This window comes from Equus przewalskii, chromosome 13 (assembly GCF_037783145.1).
Source record: "Equus przewalskii isolate Varuska chromosome 13, EquPr2, whole genome shotgun sequence".
NCBI lineage: Eukaryota > Metazoa > Chordata > Mammalia > Perissodactyla > Equidae > Equus > Equus przewalskii.
The window spans coordinates 34,126,348-34,147,049 of record NC_091843.1 but is presented as its reverse complement, the minus strand read 5'-3'; the positions used below and the strand labels follow the sequence as shown (position 1 = coordinate 34,147,049).

The 20,702-nt window shown below is 40.8% G+C and overlaps 1 protein-coding gene across 7 annotated transcripts in view; it reads left to right on the top strand.

Annotated features, from left to right (window-relative positions):
- RNF14 (ring finger protein 14) overlaps positions 1-13,218 on the top strand; it is a 29,347-nt gene extending 16,129 nt beyond the window's left edge. For all 7 annotated transcript variants that reach the window (XM_070570537.1, XM_070570535.1, XM_070570540.1 and 4 more), the window contains 5 exons: positions 3,105-3,632; positions 4,295-4,523; positions 7,076-7,248; positions 8,218-8,348; positions 11,796-13,218. In XM_070570537.1, the coding sequence (XP_070426638.1) occupies positions 3,105-3,632; positions 4,295-4,523; positions 7,076-7,248; positions 8,218-8,348; positions 11,796-11,832 (1,098 nt within the window). In that variant the 3' untranslated portion in view covers positions 11,833-13,218. The remainder of the gene's footprint in view (positions 1-3,104; positions 3,633-4,294; positions 4,524-7,075; positions 7,249-8,217; positions 8,349-11,795) is intronic.
- The last annotated feature ends 7,484 nt before the right edge of the window (positions 13,219-20,702 follow it).

The window sequence follows — 20,702 nt, the reverse complement described above, 5'->3', positions numbered from 1 at the left end:
CTGCCCATAGTATTTTCTCTTTATTGTTGACTTTTGCTAGCTTCACTACTATATGCCTTGGGGTTGATCTTCTTGCATTGATAAAGTTTGGAGAGCTATTGGCTTCTGTCACATGAAGTTCCATCTCTGTCCCCAGGTTTGGGAAGTTCTCAGCCATTATTTCTTTGAACAGGCTTTCTGACCCCTTCTCCTTCTCTTCTCCCTCTGGTATACCTGTAATCCTTATGTTGCATCTCCTAATTGAGTCAGATAATTCTCAGAGAGTTTCTTCATTTCTTTTTAGTCTTAGTTCTCTCTCCTCCGCTGCCTGTAGCATTTCTATATTCCTATCCTCTAAATTGCTAATTCTGTCCTCCATATTATCGGCCCTACTGTTCAGAGTGTCCAGATTTTTCTTAATCTTCTCTATTGTGTTCTTCATTTCCAGTATTTCTGTTTGGTTCTTCTTTATAGTATGAAACTCTTTTGTGACATAGCTCCTGAACTCATTGAGTTGTCTATCTGAATTCTCTTTTAACTGATTGAGTTTTTTAATAATGGCTGTTTTGAAGTCATCATCATTTAGGTTATATATTTCATTGTCTTTGGGATTGTTTTCTGGGTATTTGTCATTTTCCTTCTGTTCTGGAGATCTAATATATTTTTTCATATGGCTTGGTGGTGTAGATTTGTGCCTCCACATAGAGATAGAGTTTAGTTACTGCTTCCACTTGTTTCTACTGGTGTGGTGGGGGAGCAGCTGTTTATACTGCACTGACCAGGAACCCTCTCAGCTGTTGCTCACTTGGCCTGGGCCCCTCCTTGTAGTCACAGTGGTCCTGTGGGGTCCCTCTTCAGCTGTGGGGGCAGTCACAAGGGGGCTTTATGCTGCTGGTGCCTACTGTTGCAGACCACCTAGGCATTCTCCCTCCTTAGGGTCTGCAGCGGTGTTATGGGCTTTCCCAGCGGCCAGGGGCAGGATCACCTATATTTGCAGCTCTGTCACTGTCAGAGCCCACAAAATCTCACTTGTCCAGTATAGGTCCCAGCAGAGCTATGGGTATCTTCTGCAGTCTGTGGTTAGCTCGCCTAGCTATGCTACTTTTGTCCCAGGGTCTTCCAGCCTTGTGATTGCCGGGCGGGTCCGCTCTACTAGTGCTGTGCAGAGGCTTTTGCTGAGGCTGCTGTGAGACTGTAGAGTTTCCCCCTGGGCTGCGGAGCTGGGCTGCTGGAACTCCACCCTGCCCCAGACCACTCCCACAGAATCTCCGGGTGCCCCTTGCCCCGTCTGGGGGACAGCCGGAGTCCATGAGTCTGGCAGCGGCTGGCAGGCTGCTGCACTGCCCTGGGTCCTCCTCTTCAGGACCCTCCTGGTGTTCTGAATACTGGGCGGAACCTCTCCGCTAATGGTGAGTAGAGGCTTTCACTGCCACTGGTGCAGGACCCTGGAGTTTCCCCCTGGGCCATGGAGCCGCGTCGCTGGAACTCCACCCAGCCCCCGTCCTCTCCCCCAGGATCTCGGGGAGCCCCTTCCCCTGTCTGGGGGACAGCCGGAGACTGTGAGTCCAGTGGCGGCTGGCTGGCTGCTGCCCTGCATGGGATTCTCCTCTTCGGGACCCTCCTGGCATTCTGAATGCTGGGCGGAGCCTCTCCGCTAATGGCAAGTAGAGGCTTTCCCTGCTGCCAGAACGGGACCCTGGAGTTTCCCCCTGGGCCGCGGAGCCAGCCTCTGGAACTCCACCCAGCCCCAGTCCTCTCCCAGGAGATCTCCGGTAGCCCCGTGCCCCATCCGGGTGTCACCTGCAGTCTGTGAGACCAGCGGTGGCAGCTGGCTGGCTGCTGCCCCGTTCAGGATTCTCTTTGGGAGCCTCCCGGCATTGTGGATGCTTGGCGGGGCCTCTCTGCTAATGGCGAGTAGAGGCTTTCCCTGCCGCCACCGGTGTGGGACCCTGGAGTTTCCCCCTGGGCTTAGGTGTAATCACGGGGGGCTTAGGTAGGGCTGTAGTCACCTGTTTCCACCGTCGCTCCTCTGGTGTGCGCACCCTCCTGCCCTTGGTGTGTGGCGATGTTCTGGGGGCGTCCGCTGGAAGAAAGCCACTTGCAGGTACTAGGCTGTTCAGGGGTTGGGGTTGGAGAGTTTTCACCTATCTCCACCTCCTCCTGGGGGGAAGTCTGTCCACCTTCCGATGTATAGCAGCATGGGTCTCTCAGGTGTCCTGAGATGCTATATGGATATCCTTTGTTAAGCGATGAATGTCCAATTAGTTGTAGATTAAAAGGGGGAGAGACAAAGAAGACTACTCATGCCGCCATCTTGGTCTCCCTGAATTGGCTTTTTGATAGGACTGAAAGTTAGAATTAATTTTAAAACTCGGATGGTATTTTTTTCTTTTTTTTTAAATTTTTATTGAGTTAATGATAGGTTACAATCTTGTGAAATTTCAGTTGTACATTATGGTTTGTTAGTCGTGTTGTAGGTGCACCCCTTCACCCTTTGTGCCCTCCCCCCACCCCATTTTCCCCTGGTAGCCACTAATCTGTTCTCTTTGTCTATATTTTTAAATTCCTCATATGAGTGGAGTCATACAGAGATTGTCCTTCTCTAACTGGCTTATTTCACTTAACATAATTCCCTCAAGGTCCTTGGATGGTATTTTTTAACCGTTCTCTTTCTAACCATTATTTCAGGGTATCTACAGAGCTAGGACTCCAAAGGAATAGAAATAGTGCATTTTAGAACTAGGTCCCTTTCTCCTACATGAGATATATAGCAATACTAAAACAAAAAACCAATAGAGAACAGGAACAAATCCTCCATTTCAGTGGCTCGTATGTAAATCTAGTTCTACATCTTGTGGAGTCTTGCCAATTCTCTTGTTTTCATGGTACTTCTTTTAGCTTCTGACTTTGTGTTCTACTGTGGCTCATGTTGCTGAATAGTTTAAGAAATGCTCTGATAAGAATATTGGTGCTGTTTTGCAGCACAGTTTATCACAGCAGTAAAAAATTATGTTAGGCCCTATAAGGACCTAACTTACAATTTAAAAAGATTTTAAGAGAAATCGAGAGTTGATGGCATCATCATCTTTCCAAACTCACCAGCATCATCATGTGTTTTTTCCTAGCTGTCTGCTCTCTGCAAGCACTTAGACAACCTGTGGGAAGAACACCGGGGCAATGTGGTCCTGTTTGCCTGGATGCAGTTTCTTAAGGAAGAGACCCTAGCATACCTGAATATTGTCTCTCCTTTTGAGCTCAAGATGGGTTCTCAGAAAAAAGTGCAGAGAAGGACGTCTCAAGCCTCTCTCAACACAGAGTTAGAGTTTGGAGGAGCTGCTGGATCTGATTTAGATCAAGAGGAAGTTGTGGATGAGAGAGCCGTGCAGGATGTGGAATCATTGTCAAGTCTGATCCAGGAAATCTTGGACTTTGATCAAGCTCAGCAGATAAAATGCTTTAATAGTAAATTGTTCCTGTGCAATATATGTTTCTGTGAGAAGCTGGGTAGTGAATGTATGTACTTCCTGGAGTGCAGGCATGTCTACTGTAAAGCATGTCTGAAGGACTACTTTGAAATCCAGATCAGAGATGGCCAAGTTCAATGCCTCAACTGCCCAGAACCCAAGTGCCCTTCAGTGGCCACTCCTGGTCAGGTAACCATTTACTCTGCTGCCAGCTGCCTCCTAATTCTCTTTCACAAAGGGAGACATGTCAGGAACTTCCATCGTAGGGCTCATCAGGGCAGTCTGAGGCCTTTGAGCCAGCCCATAAATTGTTTCACTCTATCCATCAAGAATGCCATGGTCTTCCTTTACTGTTTAAGCAAACGTAAATGCTTCCTTTGCTGGCCTCGGAATGGATGGTCTCAGCAGGGATGAGTGTTAGAAAAGTAATTATAAAGTAATTTTGGGGATTTACTTTATATATCTGCTAGGATCCCATCAACCTTGGGGAATCACTAGCCTGTCTGTGAGGTTGGCATCTGAAGGAATAGTCCATGGAATGGTTAACCAAATCATGTATAGACTTTAATATAAGGACAATACACTTGGTTTGATTTTTTAAAAAATCAACTTTATTAAGGCATGAGTGTACCCATTTAAAGTGTTCAGTTTGCTTAATTTTGGCACATGTGTAGACCCACATAACCACCATCTCAGTCAAGATAGAGACTTGCCATACTTGGTTTGACTTTGAAGTGAGATAGAGGGTTTTCATTTATGTGCATCTGGTTTGCACCAGCATCCTAAGGATCTCTTCTGGATTGGAACTGGTTGGGGAATCATCAAACTTATGTGTTTTAAATTCCCCCCAGGTCAAAGAGCTAGTGGAAGCAGAGTTATTTGCCCGTTATGAGCGCCTTCTCCTCCAGTCCACCTTGGACCTGATGGCAGATGTGGTGTACTGCCCCCGCCCATGCTGCCAGTTTCCTGTGATGCAGGAGCCTGGGTGCACCATGGGCATCTGCCCCAGCTGCAATTTTGCCTTCTGTACCTTATGCAGATTGACCTACCATGGGGTCTCTCCGTGTAAGGTGACTGCAGGTAAGTTGTGACTGTGTGAACTTAATCCTCCTGTACCCCCCCCCGCAAAAAGCCTTATCACTTCAGTCCTTTAATTTGGAAGTGTTCATTCAACAGATATTTTTGTGTCAGTTACTGTCCTAGGCTATGGGGATGTGGTAGTGACCAAATCCCCTCGTGGAACTTATATTTTAATGGGAGAAACTGGCAAACAAAATAAATAAGGATATTAGATGGTGCTAAGTGCTAAGGAGGAAAAAAAATAAAGCAGAGACAGGATCGGAAATGTTCTGAAGGGGAAGGGGCTTGGGATTTTACTTCGGGAAACCAGGGGAGGCCTCACTGGCAAAGTGGTTTGAGTCAAGACTTGAAGGAAGTAAGGAAACAAGCATGCAGATATCAGGGGGGAACATTCCAGGGAAGGAATGGCAAGGTAATTTCTATCTATGAACATGAAATAACGTAGATCCTAGTTGGCAAATGCAGAGCACTTAAGCTGTCACTCTTGTTTCCATGGCACATATGTCTGATCAGTCATGAAGTACTTTATCCTTGAGCCCAGGGAGGCCTCGGAATCTTCCTCAACACAACCCTTCAGAAAGCCACCCTCTGTTGAAGTAGGCACAGGAGGTGAAGCCTGATTGCCACTCCTGATCTGGATAGGGGTTGGGAAATCAGGCCCTCAACATCAATTTAACTGACTTCGGTGGCTTAGTCTTTCTCAGACTGGCAGGGATGTGATAATAATTGCTTCATAGGGTTATTGTAAGGATGAAATGAACTAGTATAGTGCTACTCAAAGTTGTTATAGTTGTCTGTGACGAGATTAATATAGAAATTAAGAGTCAGGCTTAGAAACTTTTATAGTGATTTCACAGAGTAATTATATGTCAGTCAAATCTAAAAAATTTAGGCTTATATTTTTTGTCTTTTTACTTTCATTTTTCTCATAATTCGTTTGATTGTATTTTGCAAACGTCTTGGTCCTGGACAGAGTGAGGAGAAAAAACTGGTCCTTGACCAGAGATAGTTTTAGAACAACAGGCTAATACATGTAAAATGCAACATGGTAATTATTAATGCTGTTATTACCACAGTTACTAATTCCTACTATTAGCAGAGTATCATTATCTCCAAGAAAGTACCCTGAGAGGAGGCTGAGTAGGTATTTCCAGCTGCCTAGAGTAGAATCTTGTAGTGAGTACAAGGCAGATGGGATGGAGAACTCACCAGAGTGTGATAGAGGCCTTTACTGTAGACATCTGTAACCTTATCATTGAGAGACTGAAGTGAGTTTCAGGTGTTTCACAGCATTTGTAGAAGAAATCAAAGATAGGCTTGGGGGCTTCAGCAAAATTAGGGATCTCTCCTATATATATGTCTATCTATATCTGTGTATATTAGATATTACCATATAAAATATATGAAATACTAACAATTCTATCATTTTGAGAACATTAGAGCAAAAATCTTTGTCCTTAAGATGTCTAGGAACACAAAAATGCTTTGAATTATTAGAGGGATAAAAATGACAGGATAAAAAGATACATATCTGCTACATCTAAGTAGAGGTGATGGAGCAGGGGAATGCCCAACGAAGAGAAAGGATTCACAAGTGAAGGAGAGGAGGGCAGGTGGCATTCTGCCCCAGAAGATGTTCGCTGCATAAAAAGGGAGGCAGACCTCTAAATAATATAAGGAAAGTAAACTAATAAAGTAACTAGAACATTGTAGAGAGAGGTCTTTAATTGTGTTGAAAAATTAGGGTGATAGAATGTGAACAAAAGCCTTTTGTCTGTAAGTAAAGCCTTTGGGAATGGCTGCACATCCATTTGAGTTAAGTGATAGAGCAGTAACAATCAGATTCAAGAGGATCAAGGGGCACTGTTGACAGGAGGAACTTTTCAGTACCTATAGGTGGTAAATTTTATTCACTGACTTTTTTTATGTGCAGAATTGAACAGTTTAGTCTTTGCCCTTGCGCCAAAGGTGCTTTTTGTTCCTTTGGTAGGCCTTGTTGTTATCACATAGTGAATGGTGCTGACTTAGTGGAAAATCTGGATCTGTTTCAACTTTTGTGTCTTAGATAAGTCAGTCTTTAACTGTACACTACTAGTTACACAAACATATCAACATTAGTAAGTGAAAATCAAAGGAAAAAGATACCTTATTATTCTACCACATTTGACAAGTCCATCTTTTCTAGTTGGAGGATTCCTTTCTGTTGTCATTTCTGCATGTGTAATTTTTACCTAGTTATAACCTAAGTAGCTTTTTTCTGGATTCTATAATGAGTATTTTAATTAAATTGTAGCCATCCTATTAATATGTTTTTAATAACTGAATATTATATCATTAAATGGCTCTTTCAACATAATTATTCCCCTTGGACATTTAATTTGTTTACCGTTGTTATATGCATCTCCATGAATATAACTTAACTTTGGATTATTTCATTATGTAAAGTCCCAGGAATACCATTGCTGAGTAGTCAAAGGTTATGGCCATTTTTAATGAGTTTTAGTTAGCATTGCAAAGTTGTATAAAAGTTAATTTTCCGTTTCATTTTCTAGAGAAATTAATAGACTTACAAAATGAGTACCTGCAAGCAGATGAGGCCCATAAAAGATTTTTGGAACAGAGGTATGGTAAGAGGGTGATTCAGAAGGCACTGGAAGAGATGGAAAGTAAGGAGTGGCTAGAAAAGAACTCAAAGAGCTGCCCGTGTTGTGAGACTCCCATAGAGGTAAAGGTTTGGGATGGACTTGGAGGCAGACAGACTTGCAAACATGTTACGATTGCCTCAAGAAGCCTATCAATTTTATGAAGATGTGTTTTGGTATTTATTGAGCCTTTTTTACTTGGAAGATGCAAATTCACTACTAAATATTGTTATTGACCTTAAATGTGTGTAGACTTCCCTTTTCAGAGTGCTTTCCTACAGTGACAATTGTTCTCACGTTATGTAATCCACCTCAAAATTGAATGGGTTATGAGGGGACCATACTAGAGTTACAGTCAACTCTTAACTCATCTATGTGATAAAAAAAATTAAGCCTGACTCCTCAGAAATATTTATCCTGGAATTTAACACATCTGTTTAACAAGTGTATACTTAAGAAATGGATACATTTTCCCGTTAATCTGGGCCAAAATAAATAGATAAATCTATTGCTTCTTGACAAAATCTTAGTATGTTTTAAAATGGAAATATATCTTTGCATTTGATTCTGCTGTTCCATCCATTATATCTGAACTGAAGCTGGTGTTGATTCCCCTGTTACTCCTTTAAGGAAACTGGCATTTTCTTTAACTACTTCTGACATGTCTCAGTCCTGTGATAGAGTGGAGGACATGATATCAAACGTTTACTTAGATTTATGTAAAAAGTTTAAAATCACACATATCAAATCCAAAAATTTTAATATTAATCTGACTACGTTTCACTTATAATATACATGTTTGGTTTGTATCTACTGTTTATCAGAAGAGATTTTGAAAAGTATCTAGTTGTAGGAACACTTGCTAAATATTCTCTAGATTTTACTTGTAAAGCAAAAGAGTAAGCATTTAGTAGTTATCAATGTGTTACCTGTATATCTTAAGCCTGCATGAGAAAAGAGAGAAGACTAGGAGAATGTTGTACTGAATCTTTTTGGCATGTGCATTTCTCTTTCTTTACAGCATTGATATTTTTCTCTATCTTTCTCATCAGAAATTAGATGGATGTAACAAGATGACATGTACTGGCTGTATGCAGTATTTCTGCTGGATTTGCATGAGTTCTCTCTCCAGAGCAAGCCCTTATAAACATTTCAATGATCCTGCTTCCCCATGTTTTAACCGGTATGTATACATAATCCCCTGCTCTCAGCAACAGTTTTTGGTACTTGATTTGTAGATTTCAAGTCCAGTGTTTTACTTAAGTACTTTGCTTATTTATAGAATTCTCTTATGTATTTTCCCACATATAGGAATTTTCATACTATTTTCTTGAAAATGAGTTTTATGATGAAAATACAGTATCTGGAAGTTTTCTTTTTTTTATCCTCCTCAAATTTTCTTTTCTTTTTCTTTTCCCCTGAGGAAGATTTGCCCTGAGCTAACATCTGTTGCCAGTCTTCCTCTATTTTGTATGTGGGCCGCTGTACCAACATGGTCGCTGACAAGTGGCGTAGGTCTGTGCCCAGGAACTGAACCTGGACCACTGAGGCAGAGCACCCCAAACTTAACCACTAGCCCACTGGGGCTGGCCTCTCGTCAACTTTTTATAGTGAAAATTTTCAAACATAAAGAAAAGTTGAAAGGATAGGACTATGATTAGTAAGATACCTTCCACCAAAATGAACATTTGATAATATTTTCTCCATGTTTGTTTCTAACTTTTTTTCTGAAGTACTTGACCCTAAGTTGGAGAAATGATGCTTCATCTCTAAATACTTCCACATATATCTCCTAAGATAAGAAAATTCTTCTACATAACAATGCTTTAAAAATTTGAATGATAATGGCATACTATCATCTAATAAATATGTTTAAAACTCCCCAATTATCCCTAAAAATATCTTTTAAAGCTGTTTTGTTGAATCAGGATCTAATCAAGTTCAGTCATTTTACTGGCTTCTGTCTCTGTAGTCTGTTAATATAGAAAAGTTTTGCCTACTGTTTTCTGTATGTGTTGAGGGGAACGCTGGCTTTTTGAAGAGTCATGGCGAGTTGTCCTATTTAATGTCTTACTTTCTAGAGTTTTGTTTCTCTGTGGTGTCTTTTAACTTGTTTCTTTATCCTATTTCCTGTAAACTAGAAGTTAGATCTAGACTAAAGTTTGACTAGATTTAGAGTAACATTTTTATTTGTTTGTTTTGTGATTTTTTTTTATTGAGTTCATAATAGTTTACATCATTGTGAAATTTCAGTTGTACATTCTTTCTTGTCTGTCATATATATGTGCTCCCCTTCATTCCCTGTGCCCACTCCCCATCCCCCTTCCCCTGGTAACCACTGAACTGTTTTCTTCGTCCATGTGTTTGTTTATATTCCACATATGAGTGAAATCATATGGTTTTTGTCTTTCTCTGTCTGGCTTATTTCACTTAGCATAATACCCTCCAGGTCCATTCATGTTGTTGTAAATGGGATGATTTTGGCTTTTTTTATGTCTGAGTAGTATTCCATTGTATCCGTATACCACATCTTCTTTATCCAATCATCTGTCAGTGGGCACTTGGATTGCTTCCATGTCTTGGTTATTGTGAATAGTGCTGCAATGAATCTAGGGGTGCATATGTCACTTTGGATTATTGATTTCAAGTTGTTTGGGTAGATACCCAGTAGTGGGATAGCTGGGTCATATGGTATTTCTATTTTTAGTTTTTTGAGGAAACTCCATACTGTTTTCCATAGTGGCTGCACCAGTTTGCATTCCCACCAGCAGTGGATGAGTGTTCCCTTTTTTCCACACCCCCCAACATTTGTTATTTTTAGTCTTAGTGATTATAGCCATTTTAATGGATGTTAGATGGTATCTTACTGTAGTTTTGTACTTCCCTGATGATTAGTGATGTTGAACATCTTTTCATTTACTTATTGGCCACCTGTATATCTTCTTTGGAAAAAATGTCTGTTCATATCCTCTGTCCATTTTTTGTTTGGGCTGTTTGTTTTTTTGTTGTTTGGTTGTGTGTGTTCCTTATATATTATGGAGATTAACCCCTTGTCAGATATATGATTTGCAAATATTTTCTCCCAATTGGTGGGTTGTCTTTTTGTTTTGATCCTAGTTTTTTTTTGCCTTGTAGAAGCTCTTTAGTCTGATGAAGTCCCACTTGTTTATTTTTTCTTTTGTTTCCCTTGTCTGAGAAGACATGGTATTCGAAAAGATCCTTTGAAGTTTGATGTTCAAGAGTGTACTGCCTATATTATCTTCCAGGAGTTTTATGGTTTCAGGACTTATCTTCAAGTCTTTGATCCATTTTGAGTTTATTTTTGTGTATGGCATTAGATAATGGTCTACTTTCCTTCTTTTGCAAGTGGTTGTCCAGATTTCCCAACACCATTTATTGAAGAGACTATCTTTTCTCCATTGTATGTTCTTGGCACCTTTGTCGAAGATTAGCTGTCCATAGATGTGCAGTTTTATTTCTGGGCTTTCAGTTCTGTTCCATTGATCTGTGTGCCTGTTTTTGTACCAGTACCATGCTGTTGTGATTACTATAGCTTTGTAGTACGTTTTGAAGTAAGGGATTGTGATGCCTTCAGCTTTGTTCTTTTTTTCTCAGGATTGCTTTAGCAATTCTGGGTCTTTGGTTGCCCCATATGGATTTTAGGATTCTTTGTTCTATCCCCATGAAGAATGTCATTGGGATTCTGATTGGGATTGCATTGAATCTGTAGATTGTTTTGGGTAGTATGGACATTTTAACTATGTTTATTCTTCCGATCCATATGCATGGAATCTCTTTCCATTTAGAGTAACATTTTTGACAAGAATACTTCATGAGGAATGATGTGTACTTCACATTGTATCACATTAGGTCCATAATGTCAGACTGATCCGTATTTGTGTGATGCTCAGTTCTATCATTTGTTCCATTGTAAAGGTAAATTTTCCTTTTTGTTATTAGTAAGTAATCTTTGGGGTGATTCCTTGGCAAAATGTGAATATCCTGTTCTCCAGCAGCTCGAATTTCAGTGTCAGTTGATGATCTTTATTGATGAGCATCTGTAGAGTACCTACAATCACTGGTGTTATCAAATTAAGAGAAGTTGACGAAACAAGCTCTGCCCATGAAACATTGGAAAGCTAGTCTTGAAAACTGCATAAATTTGAAGTAACATAAGGAAAGGAAAACAAGTTAGCAACTGTAATACATTCTACCAATGGGGAGTGCAAGGATGGTGAAGATAGAGAGAATGGAGTGATTAGCACATGATAGAATTAGAGTGTTTTGACAGAGTTCAGTTTCTTCTAGATTGCCTGACTTCCCTGCTTTTGGCTTATTCCACATATTGTATACACTGAGTATCAGTTTTGTGATACCCATTTCCCATTATTATTAATCCTTGGCCCTGGAGAGTTTATCTGGATCCTAAAAGGGCTATTCTTATAAACTTAAGGCAGCTTTTTCAGAGGGACCCATATTTTAGCCCTCCTCAGTGGAATGATTAAAGGAGACGAAATGATATATAAAGATGTTATCAGAAGAGTGCAAAAAAATATTTTTGAGAGAAGGCAAGAAATTATATGAAATTTCTTCCAAGTGCTTAAAAATGTACCTTATTTTATGCTTCCAGGTTGTTCCATGCTGTGGATGTTAATGGAGATATTTAGGAAGATGAGATTGAAGACTAGTTAACTGCTACTACTCAAGATATGGAAGTGGAATGGTTTGCCCTGATCTTTTGTCAAGTTCACAAAGTAACTTTGCAGGATATTTAGGGTACTTTTCATTCACTCTTCCTATGTAAGGAGATTTGGAAGAACAAGGTTTATGTTTTCATGTGGTACTACTGATTAAGGCACATTCATACATTTTTCAATGTAACATAATTGAGAAAATTATAAGCCAAAGGTTCAGAAAATGAAAACTAGAGAATATTAAATATTACAATGTGCCCGAAGCTCTGAATAGTTAAACATTAAATATTTATTTTCTTCCCCAAGCTTTAGATGAGGTGAGGAGTCAAGGGTTAAACTTACAGACCTTTTTGTCTCTGAGCTGCATCCCTCTTAGACATTCTATGGGAGCCCCCTCAGTGCTACTTCTACAACTGAGGTGGGTAGAAGCCTTATTAAAATTGTACCAAGAGCCTGATCTCATTTCCTCCATGTTACATTCCTTCCAACCTAAATTTCTGCTAAGGAAGCCCCTTACTCTATAACTGATTGGATGGCCCAGTGTCATTTTGATCTACTGCTTTTCAGAATGGAAATTTATAGATAAATTTAAAAGTATTTTTTAATACCACAAACACTGTGAGTCACCTGATATTTATTAGTGGTGTACAGTCCACTGGTTTTGAGCCAAGTCTAGAATTTGACAGTACTGGCTCAGGAGAATTTCAGCCCTATTCAACTTTCCTGGGCAGTAGAGCCTAGATTCAGAAGGACTTGTCCTTGCTACCTTTTGTCCTACATTCTCTCTGTTTACTCTCACCCTACCTTCTGCTGGTAAGAACAATTTTAATATTAACTCCACCAGCTCATATTTTTATTTCCTCTGCTGGAATAGGAGAAAGCCTAATGTATTTCCAAACTGAGTGAGCTGAACTTTCTTTAATTATCCCTTTTTTGAACTCCACACCACTGTAGTTCCAGTCCTAGCTTTCTGAATTCTTTTTAAAGGTCTTCTCTAATGAGCTATGGAAATTTGGCTTACTACCTTTTTTTGCAACAGTGCTGTTTGGAGGGATAATTTTGCCTTGATGCCTAGATCCCTATTCTGGGTTTTGTTGACTTTTTGAAAAATTGTCTTTTTTTTTATGGTTTGGTGAGTGGCTTGGTAGCAAAATAAGATTTTTTGAAAAAGAGAACAGAAGAATTCAGCTGCAGCCGTGAACATGTTCTTTTTTCCTACTTTGTCATTGAAAATTGGGGAATCACTTTTAACTGTTTTATGTGTATATATCTGAAGAGTCAGCAAGGACTGTTTCTGGATTGTCAATGAGGATGCTTAATCTTAAAAATAAAAATAATTTAAAAATTGTCTTATAATTAGAGCAGAGTTGCTGCTGCTTTGTGTTCTGTCACCAAGGCAACTGATCACATTTAAAAGTTTTATTTGGAGTATAACACATGTTCTTAAAGTGAGCAGAATACCTGGGCTTGTGACTGAACTTAGGTTTTAGGGCCTATCTTTTGTTTAAACCACATAGCTTCACGGAATTCCATTCAGCACATTTTATATAAGAACTGCAGTTAATTTAAAGAATAAGTTGAAGATAAGAAATGGAAATTAAAACAATTAATCTTATAGTACATACCAGAGAAGAGTGGCTCTGTGATTGAATAGGAGTTCCATTCATATTTTTTCAGCAGTAGCCATTTAGAAGTTCTTTAGTTCATGGGCTAGTTGATATTTGCTCTAGATGATTTTATTCTAGGCTGTTGCACATTATGTTGATGATGTATTGGAAGTAGGAAAGAAGCCTTAGTGATACAGTTTCGTGAAAGAAGTAGAAAGGATTTTCTGTCTTTATGATTTTAAAAAACGCAACAGGTGGTTAGTCTCAAAGACTTGTTTGTTCACCTGAGTATTTCTTCCTTCCTTAGGTACAAAATCTTCACCCCTCTATTTTCATAAAGACAGTAGGGCTAGTAAAGGCTTATTTTTGAAGCAAGAATTATGAGCTAATTTTAAGATGATAGAGTTTTGGGTAGAGTACTTTTGTCTCTGAGTAAAATGAAAGATTGAGGTAAACCCCTAGATGCCCTGTGAAACAAATGAGTTTGTGGAAGATTGATGTATTAAGAAAGTATGTGATAGAACAAAGAGTTTTGTACCTAACTTAATTTCATGAAGGCCTTTTTTACAAGTTGGCTGAAATTTGCCATAAATTGACGTGAACCTCATAGGTCCTTTAGGTGAGAGTGAGAGAGCAGAGGAGTCCCTTTGCAGACTGCCAATTCATCCTGCCCCAAACTAGAGTTTGAAGAGGCTGTGTCTCTTGAGTTTATGTAAAGCGTTTGGGTTGAGAACCAATAAATGAGAATAAGCTACTAAATAACTTCTTAAGTCAAAATAGAGGTTTTGTGACTTTCTAAGCTTGTGATTGAACAAACCCAAGGACCTGTCTTTGTCACTGAGGTGCATCTTGTCTCATTTTTTTAAATACAGAGAAAGACTTGGCCACCATTTTCCCAGACTTAATAGTATTGTCAGCAAGGTCATTTTTTAGCAGTAGAGGCATCTAGTTTACGTTAGAAATCTATTAATATTTTCTATTAATATTAACTTTTTGTTGTTGTTGAGAAAATTACAGTTAATCAGATGTGATAATCATAAAGCCATTCATGTGGCTGCCTACTTTGGAAGGGAATTTTAAAATTTTGACTGGAATTTTGGAGATTCCCAAGTATTAACTCTATCATAAGCATCACCAGCAGGTGGCAGCAGTTCCCATGTTATAAAAATGCAGTTAATGGTTCACAGTAGTATTTTATTATAGAAGCTGGTTGATTTCTGGGATTTTAATTTTCCTCCTTGTATTTCATTATAGTCTGTTATACACATTTGTAGGTAACATGGTATCTAATGATACCAGCAAGGCAGGAACAGCAGTACTACTGTAAGGCCACTTAAAACTGTTTGCACCATGGTTGACACCCAATTGCCATGTAGGAAAGTGTCACTCTTGAAAGTAGCACTTACCTGCAGCCACTGAAGTAAAGAAATTAAGTTATAGCTGAAGCCCCTAAGTAGGACAGAGGATTGTGACACTGTGGAACCTCTGATACTGGTAAGAGTGGCCAAATAGTTTGCTCCCCGAACTTTGGCTCAATGAAAAAATGGGCCAGCAGACCAGGCTGAGGGTTTGTGGTCAGAAAACTGGCTTTGAGGATGTTCTTAACAAATGTTTATGATAGTTACTGACTTTCAGCACCCACAGTCTAGTCTGCTCAATCACTCAGGTCCCCTCCTGTATTTCTCTGAGCCAGAGGATTCTTTGGAGAAGATTGTGCACGTTAAAAACCTAGTGAGATTCTGATGACAAAGTTGCTAAGTACAAAGTCAGCACAGTTACTTCATTTCCTTGCTTGGCTCTTTTTTTTTTCTCCTTCATCGAATCAACAAACAAATGAAACTAATATTAATACAACATAAATGCATATAAATTTAGAAGGTGATTATATGTCTTACCCTCAATCCCATTCCATTTTTTGCAACCTATTGTATTTTCTAGTATTCATTCACTTATTTAACAAATGTTTACTGAGCATTTCGCAATGGGCTCTACTATATATCTAGGTGCTGAGAATGTAGTAGTGAATAAAACAGACATAAATCTCTCAGCCGTTGTGGAACTTAAATTCTGGTGAAGGGAGACAGACACTAAGCAAATAATGTGGTTCATCAGAAGATAAGCGCTATGGAGAGAAATTGGGAGAGGGAATAGGGAGGTGGGAGAGGCAGAGTGATGCTGGAATTTATAGAGTGGAGAAGACTTCTTTAAGATAGTGCTTGAACAATGTGGGAATGAACCTTGTGGACACCTGGGAGAAGAGAGTTCAGGCAGAGGGAACAGCATGGGAATGGCCCTTGGGATGGGAGCATGGTAGGGGTTCCAGGAACAGCATGGTAGCTAGTAAGGGCTGAAGCAGACCAAGGAAGGGAGACTAGTAAGAGGTGGATGGGAGTGGGCGGTACTGCACACTGCCCAGGGCCTTGTGTGAACTCTGGCTTCCACTCTGAGATGGGAGCCTGTGGAGTGCTTGGAGCAGAAGTGTGATGAGGTCTGACTTATGTTTTAGGGGAGCAGGGTGAGCTAGGGTAGAAAGAGACCAGTTAGGAGACACTGCAGTAACTCACGAAAGAGGGCAGGTGGCTTGGGCCAGTGTGCCAGCACTTGGAATCTTGAGAAGTGGTTAGATTCTTTACTTACCTAATAGGACTTGCTGAGAGATTGGATGTATAATGTGAGAAGTGAGGCATCAGAGTTGATTTCAAGGTCTTTTTGTCTGAGTAGTTGAAATGGAGAAACCTGTAGGAGCACAGGTTTGTAGGTGAAGATTAGGAATTTAGTTATGGACAGATGAGTTTGAGACGCCTGGTAGTTATCTCACTGGAGATGTTAGGTTGGCAGTTGGATATTCTAGTCTGGAGTTTAAAGGAGAGACTCAGGCTGGAGTAAATATAAGAGTCAACATATAGATGGTATTTAAAGCCATGAGACTGGATGAAATTACCAAGGGAGTGTGTTGTATAGAGAGAAGAGGTCCAAAGACTGAGTCTTGGGGTGCTTCAAATGCTAAGAGGTCAGGGCAATGAGGAGGAACCAGCAAAGGAAACAGAGGGTGGCCAGTAAGGTAAGTAAACCAGCAGGCTTCCTGGAAGCCTCCTTAAGCTGAAGGAAGGAGTGGTCAGCTGTGTCAGATACTGCAAATAGGTCAAGTACTGTGAGCTCTAAGAATCAGTGTAGCAATCAATGTAGAGGTCGTTGGTGACTTTGACAAGTGCCTTTTCAGTGGAGGGGAGGAGAAAATCTGGAGTGTGTTTGAGAAAGAATGGGGCATTGTTACAACAAGAAAAAGCTGAACAAACTGAAAATCTGCTTTTCTTAGATCTAGATCCATCAGAGAATTGAGGTCACAGGGCAAACCACCACAAAAACTAAAGAGAGACTAGAAAATACAGAATAGCTCAACTAAAGCAGAAGTTGCTAGAGCCAGTAATCAGAATTGAAATGAGTTGCTGGGGGCCTAGTGTGGACTAGCTCAAGTGTTAAAAACTCCTGGGAGCTAGTCTGAGGGGCCCCCACGTTCGTGGGTTTTACCTCCAAGAGTTCCCCCAGATTCTCACAGTGAGGATGGCAGATAAATTCCCTAGAACTTCAGGCAAGGGGGAGGGGAAAAGTAGCCATTTTGCAACACGCCTAGAGCTTTCTTATTCCATGGCAGAAGCCTGCCCTCAGGGAAAACAACTTTGCTGGAGCCTTCTCTGACCTAGGGGAAGGGCAGTTGGATGGTTTGAGCCCCCTCCTGCCTTCCTGTCTCACATAAGAGGGGAAAAAAAGGCAAAGAAACTTCTGAAGGTCTCAGCCCAGGGACTCTAGCCTACTAAAAAGAACAAAACAGATTTAATCATAAGATTATAGAATGCTGCTTCTCCCTAATACCATACCATCACTAGTCCTCCAGGATTATAACAGTGGATTACAGCTCTTGAGAGAGCTCCAAAACACAGACTGTTTTAAAGAGAAGTTTCTAGGGAAACCCAAAGACAACAGGGGAGACAAAAACAAGGACACTGAAGTTAAATCGAAGCCTCTGACACCTGCAGCAGATGTTAAACACAGCCTGGCTGCTAGCCAGGTAACCATAAAACCTCATACCATAGGCCTGTTTACCTTAGTTCCTGTTATCCAATACGTAATGTCTAGCTTTCAAAAAAAAATTACAAGGATGCTAAAAGGCAGGAGAAAGTCTGAATAGACAAAGCAAGCATAAGAACCAGACTCAGATGTGGCAAAGATTTTAGATTATCAGACTGGGAATTTAAAATAACTATGAGGAGGGGGCTGGCCCCGTGGCCGAGTGGTTAAGTTCGCGCGCTCTGCTGCAAGCGGCCCAGTGTTTCGTTGGTTCGAATCCTGGGCGTGGACATGGCACTGCTCGTCAGACCACGCTGAGGCAGCGTCCCACATGCCACAACTAGAAGGACCCACAATGAAGAATATACAACTATGTACTGGGGGGCTTTGGGGAGAAAAAGGAAAAAATAAAAATCTTAAAAAAAAAAATAAAATAAAATAAAATAAAATAACTATGAGGGGCCAGCCCCATGGCTGAGTGGTTAAGTTTGCGTGCTCTGCTTCGGTGGCCCAGGGTTTTGCTAGTTTGGTTGCTGGGTGCAGACATGGCACTGCTCCTCAGGCCATGCTGAGGTGGCATCCCACATAGCACAACCAGAATATACAACTATGTATTGGGGGACTTTGGGGAGAAGAAAACGAGGGAAAAAAAAGATTGGCAACAGATGTTAGCTCAGGTGCCAATCTTTAAAAAAAATAAAATAACTATGGGGACTGGCCTGGTGGCGCAACAGTTAAGTTCACACATTCCTCTTCGGTGGCCTGGGGTTCGCCGGTTTGGATCCCAGGTGTGGACCTACGTACCACTTATCAAGCCATGCTGTGGCAGGTATCCCACATATAAAGTAGAGGAAGATGGGCACGGATGTTAGCTCAGGGCCAGTCTTCCTCAGCAAAAAGAGGAGGATTGGTGGCAGATGTTAGCTCAGGGCTAATCTTCCTCAAAAAATAAATAACTAAAATAACTATGATTAATACGCTCAGGTCTCTGATGGAAAAAGTGGATGACATGCAAGAACAGGTGGGTAATGTCAGCAAGAGATGGAAACTCTTAAGAAAGAATCAAAGAATGCTAGATATAAAATCATTGTAACAGAAATAAATGCTTTTTTTTTTTGAGGAAGATTAGCCCTGAGCTAATTGCTGCCAATCCCCCCTCTTTTCACTGAGGAAGACCGGCCCTGAGCTAACATCCACGCCCATCTTCCTCTACTTTATATGTGGGACGCCTACCACAGCATGGCTTGCCAAGTGGTGCCATGTCCACACCCAGGATCTGAACCGGTGAACCCGGGCCACTGAAGCCGAATATGCGCGCTTAACCACTGCACCACTGGGCCGGCCCCAGAAGTAAGTGCTTTTAATTGGCTCCTCAGTAGACTGAACACAGCTAAGGAAAGAATCAGTGAGCGTGAAGGGATATCAATAAAAGCTTCCCAAACTGACATTTAAAGAGAAAAGGAATAAAAAGAAAAGGTGCAGAATATCCAAGGACTGTGAGACAATTACAAAAGATATAACGTGCATAATGGGAATACCAGAAGAATGAGGGGGAAAGGATGAGAGAGATTAGAGCCAAAGTATAGGTAACTCCAGAAGTTTGCTGTAAGGGGGATCAGAGAAGGAGGCTATTACAGGAAGGGGTGGATGTCCTGAAGAGTTTTGTTTTTAAAGCTAGTTTGGTATGCTGATAGGAGTGATCCAGGAAAATTTGATGCTACAGATGAGAGAGGAGAGTCTTGCTGGAAGAATACCCTCAGGGAGGGAAGAGAAGATGGGATCTAGTGCACAAGTAGAGGGACTGGCCACAGAGCAGGTCACAGGAAGAAGGCAGAGAGAATGAGGGCGGGGCTGGCAGGTGGGTGCATGTGATGATGGGAGCTTGTGGAACTTCCTTCCTGATTGCTTCTATTTTCAAGGCCATCAACTGAGAAAAAAGCTGGGGGAAGAGGGATTGGAGGCTTGAGACCTTATAAATCAGTCCTTAAGGAGACTCAGTGGACTAGCGGAATATAGTGTGATTGCCAGTCGTTGTTAAGGGTACCCTTGAGATCCAAATTACAATGTTCTGTTTTACTTACCTCTTATTACATAGCTCAGTATTCCATCACAGTATATCTTATTGGAAAGTTATGCATGCTTCACTAGCATCTCATCACAGTAAGGATTTTGGTTCCCAGGAAAGAGGCATCAGATTAGCAACATTAGATTTCCTCAGTAGGCCAATTGGCTAATCCATTATCATATAATATGCTCTTATTTCCCCCTGGTTATTGTGTATGATCACTCCTCTTGGGGGCATCTATCATGCTTATAAGTCAAACAAATAACAGGTACCTTCTAGATATCAAGGCACTGATAGGGAAAGGAGAGAGCAGTATTTAAAGTCTGCCTTTATGAAACTTAGATTTAGTGGGAAACAAATACATGTCAAATGGTACATGTTTCTGAGAAAACTGAGCAGGGTAAGGGGGATAGCAAATCAGGATTGCTACTTTATATCGGAGGGTCAGGGAAGCGCTCTCTGCTACATGACATTTGAACAGAGACCTGAGGAAGTAAGGTAAGCCGTAGATAGATGTGGGAGAAATGGTAGGCCAGGCTCTTGGATCCATCTCTACTTTATAAACAGATATATTTAATAGAAGAGGTGACACCCATTTACGTCAACATGCTGCCACTTTCTACTAAATGTAATAAAATTTTAAGCACATTCCATCCACTCTTCCTGAAATACAACTCCATGTATACTTAATCTTTTTCCTTTTTGAGTATCAGACTTGAGATTTTAGATTCAACTTGTTCCACTTGGCTGTATTTAATATTTCTTTATTGATCAAATTGTCACAACCTGGCCAGTGGGAGCCCCATTAAACTGGTTACTTTGTCCTCTCAGTACTGCCTCAGACATTTTTTAAAGCACCCTTGTTTTCTGGCAACAAGATATTCCAGGCCCACTGTGATCCCTGCCCCAAAGTGTATAATTAGCTCCTCTCCAGGAAGCCCTGAGTGGTAGCAGAGGCCCAGTGTTGGCCAGGAGTGCACATCCCACTTGATCCACATAAGAACTGGTGTAGCAGGACAACCCTGCTGTTGGGCCACCAGGGAAAGAGAGTCCTCGGAAAGGCAGATCTTTTTAAGGTTCTGAGTTCATACAGACATTTTCAGTTT